At 43.7% G+C, this 6,477-nt stretch overlaps 1 protein-coding gene across 1 annotated transcript; it reads left to right on the forward strand.

The window, feature by feature from the left end:
* Positions 1–3,235, forward strand: LOC102387064 (histamine H3 receptor-like). Its single transcript, XM_025214293.1, has 3 exons — positions 1–253; positions 1,844–2,010; positions 2,453–3,235. The coding sequence occupies exons 1-3, from the start codon at positions 1–3 to the stop codon at positions 3,233–3,235; spliced, it is 1,203 nt and encodes a 400-aa protein (XP_025070078.1).
* Positions 3,236–6,477: the final 3,242 nt, after the last annotated feature.

Genomic DNA, 6,477 nt, shown 5'->3' on the forward strand with positions numbered 1-6,477 from the left:
ATGCACAATATGAACAACACAAGTACTGAGCATCAATATGTGTCTGCAGCATGTAACAAAAGCCAACCTTCATTCCCCGCAGGGTTGGAACCAAAACTTCAAAGGGATGTTTTGGTTGTTCTCATGGTTTTGTTAGCCCTTTTTACAGTTCTTGGAAATGCTTTGGTTATCCTAGCTTTTGTTGTGGACAAAAATCTGAGAGAGCGGAGTAATTATTTCTTTCTAAATCTTGCTATTTCTGACTTTGCAGTGGGTAAGTTCTTTTTTAATTTTAATGAAGAAATGTGTAATGCATTTTATCAGCATCTGTGGGGGAAAAGACTTATTTTACTATGGAGTGTTGAGTACAGTGTATATTAACTGGTAGATATTGTATATAGTGCTGATACCTTTTTTATTCCCCCTGTTGTCAACAATAGGAATTATTTGTTTTTGAAGAGTAGGTAGGCTATGTAGTTTCAGTGGGGAGGCCACTGTGAAGCCACTAATGAACACCCCTGTAGCTAGCTGCAATCTTTTAAGCCATTCATGTTGCTTTTAAAAATAATTTTGACATAAACACAAATTGAAATTGATTTCTGACCTCCAAAACTATTGAGTTACATAGATTAAACAAGAACATAGAATATTTATCTTTGATAAAAGTGTGATTACATGAGTGCAAATTAGAACATTGGTTTTAAATAAAAATTCACATTTCCAGTATACTAGATACTGTTTTGTTCTAAAATACAACTTTATTTTCAGTACCCAAAATTTATGTATGCCTATTACTTTACACAAGCATAAACAGGAGAGAAGTAATTAATTTCTTATTGATTATTGTGCATCCTCAGGTGCTGCTCTTAGCCATGAGGCAGAAAACCTAGTGCTTTAGTGAGCCCTAGAAATGTACAATGTTATACTGCTATTATTGAATGAACCTGCTATGTGCACAATATAAATAGCATTACTGGCAATTATTTAAATGACAGATATGTCTCATACAAACTGCATTTTTAAATGGGCACTGCTGGGAAAGAGGCATTCTCAGGGTTGTGTCTGACCTGCAGAAGTCCAATTTATGCCTATAACCTTCTGGTCCCAGATTACTGCTTGTGAAGTTTTTGGGCTTGGAATGATGTTGGGAATGATGTACTTAATCTACTGGGAGAGGGCAAGTTTCCAAATGTTCAAGAGCAAACCTGCTAGTCAATACAGTGTCAATAGACTCACAGTAATTATGATCATGGAAGGGGGTGGGGAGTAGAAAGGTGTGGATAAGAGTATGTCATGTGTTCCAACAGGAGTATATTTTTCTTTAGTGTTACAGTGAGATGTGATGAATGAATAGACTCTCTCTTAGTATTCTTCCAGAGAGAAATTTCACCTGGCAGACTAATATGAGGTCAATTTGGTAACGCTAATGCATGCATTGAGTATTTACAAATTGGAAACACATGTAGTCTGAAGACAGTGTCAAAAGGTGTTGCCAACATTATTTATAGTCCAAAACTTAGCTTGATGCTATAAATGTAAATTATATTGCAAACTAATTCTACATGAGAATTATGGAAGAATGGAGGTATTTTAAATAGTGATACCTATTTGGACATCATTAAGAATGTCAAGCACTACATAACATGCACATGTGAAAATGAACAGTCCGTAAAAATCATGCTGATATTTAGTACATAGGAACCCATTCATTGTGTTCATAAGAAAAAAACCCACTTCAGGATGTTAACTGATATCAGGTGCTGATATGACTGTAGTTTTACCAAATATTTGCTTTATGCACAAATTTATTTCTGCAGTCTTGACTATAATTACTGGATTGTATATTTATGATTCCTTTACATAGGTGCATTCTGTATCCCTATGTATATCCATTATGGGCTGACAGGAACATGGAATTTAGGAAGAGGTCCCTGCAAGCTCTGGCTTCTTCTGGACTATCTCATGTGCACAGCTTCATCATTTAATATTGTTCTTATCAGCTATGATCGGTTCCTGTCAGTTACTAAAGCTGTGAGTAGCACATCCATAGTTTGCTCTTCATACCCAGTGAGGATTATACATAATAACAATTTTGCATGTAATAACTGTAATTAACACTGATGTACCTGTTGCCACCCAGAGATCTGAAAGTACTTTGTTTTGACAGAGTTAAAAAATTAATAAGGCCATTACTTTGAGCAGATCCTGTAACACCTTTATTTTGAGCAGGGAGCTGAATTTTGGTAGGTGATTGCTCTGGGGTCAGAGATCTATCTTTTGCTGAAAGAAGTGATAGTTAACTTACCTACAATACAGAGGGATGAAAAGGAGTAAAGGGGGAGACTGGGACAAGGAGCTGGGGGAGGAGGAGAAGTTGGAATTGGGCTGTGGAACTGAGAAATTTACGCATTACTTACACTGGTTCTAAAAAGACGTCTTGGTGCATAACATGGTCAATTAAATTTACTTTCAGATGTCTTACAGGATTCTACAGAGAATGACTTCCAAGACTGTTATTATGATGGTGGAAATGTGGATATTTGCATTCTTACTCTACGGCCCAGCAATCATTGCTTGGGAATATGTGGCTGGCTGCAGCATTGTACCTGATGACAAATGCTATCCTGAATTCATCTACAACTTGTATTTTTCTCTGTGTGCTTCAGTCTTTGAGTTCTTCACACCTTTGATCTCCATTGCCTATTTCCACATCTCTATCTTCCAGAGTATACGAAAGCGGCTGCAAAGTACTACCTGTCTTTCTGAATCTTCAAAGAACAAGAGCCAATCAGGCAGATTTCGGTCTTTATTAAGGGAAAAAATATCGTTTCCTGATTTAGAAACACAAGACAGTCTTTCTATTTCTTCAACAGGACAGATATATTCAGTGACAACTGACTGTTCAGTTGCATCCCAAATCCATTCTATCCATTCTATCACCGCTAAAGAAGTTAACTCTAGATGTTCCAGAAGAAGGGCAAAGTCAAAACTGCAGAGGGAGAAAACAGCTGCAAAGTTGCTTGTTGTAATTGTCTGTGTCTTTGCCATTTGCTGGACACCATATTCATTGCTTATGCTTATTAATGCAGCCTGCAATTGTATACCTGGAGTTTGGTATGAATTATCATTTTGGCTTTTGTGGCTTAATTCTGCTGTGAATCCTGTTCTCTACCCGCTCTGTCATGTTAAATTTCAAAAGGCTTTCAGGAAAATATTATGCCCTGAACATTTTGTAATAATCGGTCCATGTCAATGAACCTCTTCTTAGGGTCCATCAGCACAGTAACTGCAGCTTTAACTAGATAGCTTTGCTGCTGTGAGCAGGGTAGCTGTGGCTGCCTGAAGGTTAAAGTGAGTGGGCTACAAAACACTTCTGAGAGATCTGTTTTGGCATCTGCAGTGTGCTGAGCATCATGCTGCTTCATTTACATTGACATATTCATAAAGAGCTAAACCAAGAGACTTACAGTAAAAGATCCCCTATCTCATTGTAACTAAGCATGGTCATTTCTTGACTAACAAAATATTTGGTCATATATGGCTGGTCATATATTTCTGTATTTTTCAATGTGGGAAATATTTTAGTTTGCCATGAGACTGGTATTTCTCAAGACATGAACTGCCCTTTCCTTTCCTTTCCTTTCCTGTTGATAGCATCATACTAAATTCAAAAGTAGCTTTTGTCTTGTGCAAATCATTCATTTATAACATTTATTCTTGAACATAGAGCAGCATCACTTCCTTGTATTGTTTAGTAAAGGTGTTTATGGGAGAAAGACACTGCATGCTTAGCTGTGGTGGCAGGGCCTTTAGGCTAGAGACAGACAGTACAAGTAAACTGGTTTAAGTGATCAGAAACTGATTTAAACCTGTAACAGAACAGACATTCAGTGCACATAAACCAGTTTCAAAATGGCTCAAACCGGCTTGAGATAAACCTGGTTGAATGTAGTATCAGACTTAACTGATTTGACTCAAATGGTTTATGCAGTGTCTGTCCCAGACCCCTTGCTGGTTTAACTTAAACCAGAGTCCCCTAGCATCCTGGCATGCTCTCTGGGCTGGGCTCTCTGCACCAACTCAGCAGGGCTGGCCCGGCCCCTCTGCTCCCCAGCTGGAGCAGAGACAGGCAGGGGCTGGAGTCTGGCCAGAGAGGGGTTAATTTCTCCCTCCCTTTCCCACTGGCAGGGACCCAAGCTGGGTCTGCCAGTTGCTCTCCCTTTGCTACTGCAGTGGTGGGCCGCCATGGCCTCTGAGGCAGAGGGGGCAGGGAGAGAGGTTATTCACTGCCCCTGGGGGACCAGAGCCAGGTATACCCTCTGCCACTGCCGCACTGGCTCCCCGCTTGGGGAAAGCAGTGGAATAAGCCCTCTGCTGCCCCCTTTGCTGGACATTGGAGGGAGGGGGAATAATCCCCATCCCCAGAGATGACCCGAGCAGGGTGTGGGGCCTGGGACAAATCAGCTTATGCGGGGCCCCACCCCTGGATGCAAGGAAGCTGGTGGAGGATTCAGTGTCAGGGAGGTAGGGGGAGGGTACCGAATGGCTGGCCAGCTGTGAAGCCGGCAGCAGCATGAAGTTGCTGCAGCTGCTCCACCTGGCTCTGTGGGGCCCCCCAAAGCATGTGGTCTAGGGCAGTCACCCCAATTCGCCCCCCCTTCTAGGAACAACCCTGGCCGTCCTTGCCCTCTCCCCTCCCCAAGGGGCCCTGCTAGCTGGCTTCTGGCTGTGCCCCTGCCCGCCCACTGTAGCACTGAGGGGGCAGGCGCCTTGATGGGGGCAGCAGTCCCTGTCATAATGTCAGGGAGTGCGAGCCCCTTCCTAGCAAGGGCCCCCACTGCAGGGTGGGCTGAGCTGTGGCAGACTGCACGCAGCAGCACTGGGGCCCAGAGGGGGCCAGAGCCCTCCAAGCCCCCCACAGCACCGTCGTCCATAGCAGCTTTCCTTGCTCTTCAGCGTGGTTCCCTCTCCCACCAGGAAGGGGTTCATGGTCCAGGAAACCATGACAGGGGTTGCTCCCCTCTCCCTGCTCCAGCGGCTGGGCAGGGGCAGGGATGAGGCCAGACACCGCTGGCAGGGCTCCCGGTAGGGATTGGGGACAGGGAGCAAGGTTATAACCCGCTCTGCCCCTGGGGCACCAACGTGGGGTCTGCCCGCTGTGGCTGCTGCCACTTCTCACTTAGTACTTGAGGCAAGTGGCAGACTAAGCCTTCTCCTGCCCCACTCCCTCTGGTGTTTGGCAGAAACAGGGAGGAGGGAATTAAACCCTTCTCTGGCCAGTTCAGCCCAGACTGACCATGCCCCACCCAGCACAGCTTCCCTGCAGCCGAGGACATGCTCTAGCAGCCCCAGCTCCTGGCCTGAGCAACTACAGGCATGTGCCCACATTTGCTCGGTCCAGAGGGAATGTCTGTACTGTTACAAACCAGTTGAACCTAGGCAGGTTAGACTAACTTGCAAAGGTTGAATCAATTCAGGCTTCAGTTTTTTGAATGTCTGACCCTAGTTTTAAAATATAGAGCATATTTGTACATTTATAATTAATATTTAAAAAACTAGTTCTACAGATACACATTTGCAAAGTTGTGAAAAAATCCCCCAATGGTAGTGATATGTCCTTTAAAAAATTCTATAGAAGCCAAAGTAAGGCCTTCAGTCAATAAATAACATAACATAACATAACATAACATAACATAACATAACATAACATAACAACAGTTTCCAAACACAGTAAACTCTTCCTGGATCAAGCACAGTTCACATGTATGCAAAATCCTGTTCAATTCAATGTGCCAAAAAGCAAGAATTACCACACTTAATGGAAAAAGGGAAAATATGCCATATTCCACCTCATTCTGCCTCCTGCATTTGTACATTATCCATTTATATTACAAGCACTTTGGGAGAGGGACCTGTTTTGTGGTGTGTGTAAATACCTCCACCCTCTTGGGCGCTATGAAACTAATAGGCTTTAGTTGTCCAAGGGATGTACCTCACAATGGACCTGTTTTTGAAATATCAATCTATTAACCCGGGCCTGTGCAACTGGCAACCCTTGGACCACATGTGGCCCATGAAGGGTTAAGTTGTGACCCTGGGTCCTTCCCAGCTACAGCTCAACCTGTTGCTCTGGCTGCAATAGCAACCAGAGTCTTTGGGCTCCTCCTGTCTTGTCCCACTTTTGCTGCCTGCCTGCAACCCATGCAGTGTAGCATAGCTGGGGGAGCTGAGGGTGAGCCTGGGAGTGCACGGTGCAGCACTTGGGGGCTGTAAGTGCACAGTAGGGGAGGGAGGGTGTTCATGTGGTGTGTGGCCTGGGGGATCTGTGATTCACTCTGGTGCAGCCTGCAGGCATGCAGACCACACTGGTGTGGCCCAAAGAGCATTTGGCCCCTAGTTGTTTAGAAATTGAACAGCCTTGTATTTACCAATACTTCAGTTATGAAATTCTGAGATTCAATACCACAGGGCTAATTAGCACCAATTCTTTAGAATTCA

The sequence above is a fragment of the Alligator sinensis genome, unplaced genomic scaffold (genome assembly GCF_000455745.1).
Source record: "Alligator sinensis unplaced genomic scaffold, ASM45574v1 scaffold117_1, whole genome shotgun sequence".
Taxonomy (NCBI): Eukaryota; Metazoa; Chordata; order Crocodylia; family Alligatoridae; genus Alligator; species Alligator sinensis.

Coding starts and splice junctions, on each gene's coding strand:
- LOC102387064 (XM_025214293.1), top strand. CDS start 1: ATGCACAATATGAACAACACAAGTACTGAGCATCAATATGTGTCTGCA. Junction 254..1,843: donor TATTTCTGACTTTGCAGTGG/GTAAGTTCTTTT, acceptor TCCTTTACATAG/GTGCATTCTGTATCCCTATG. Junction 2,011..2,452: donor TCCTGTCAGTTACTAAAGCT/GTGAGTAGCACA, acceptor ATTTACTTTCAG/ATGTCTTACAGGATTCTACA.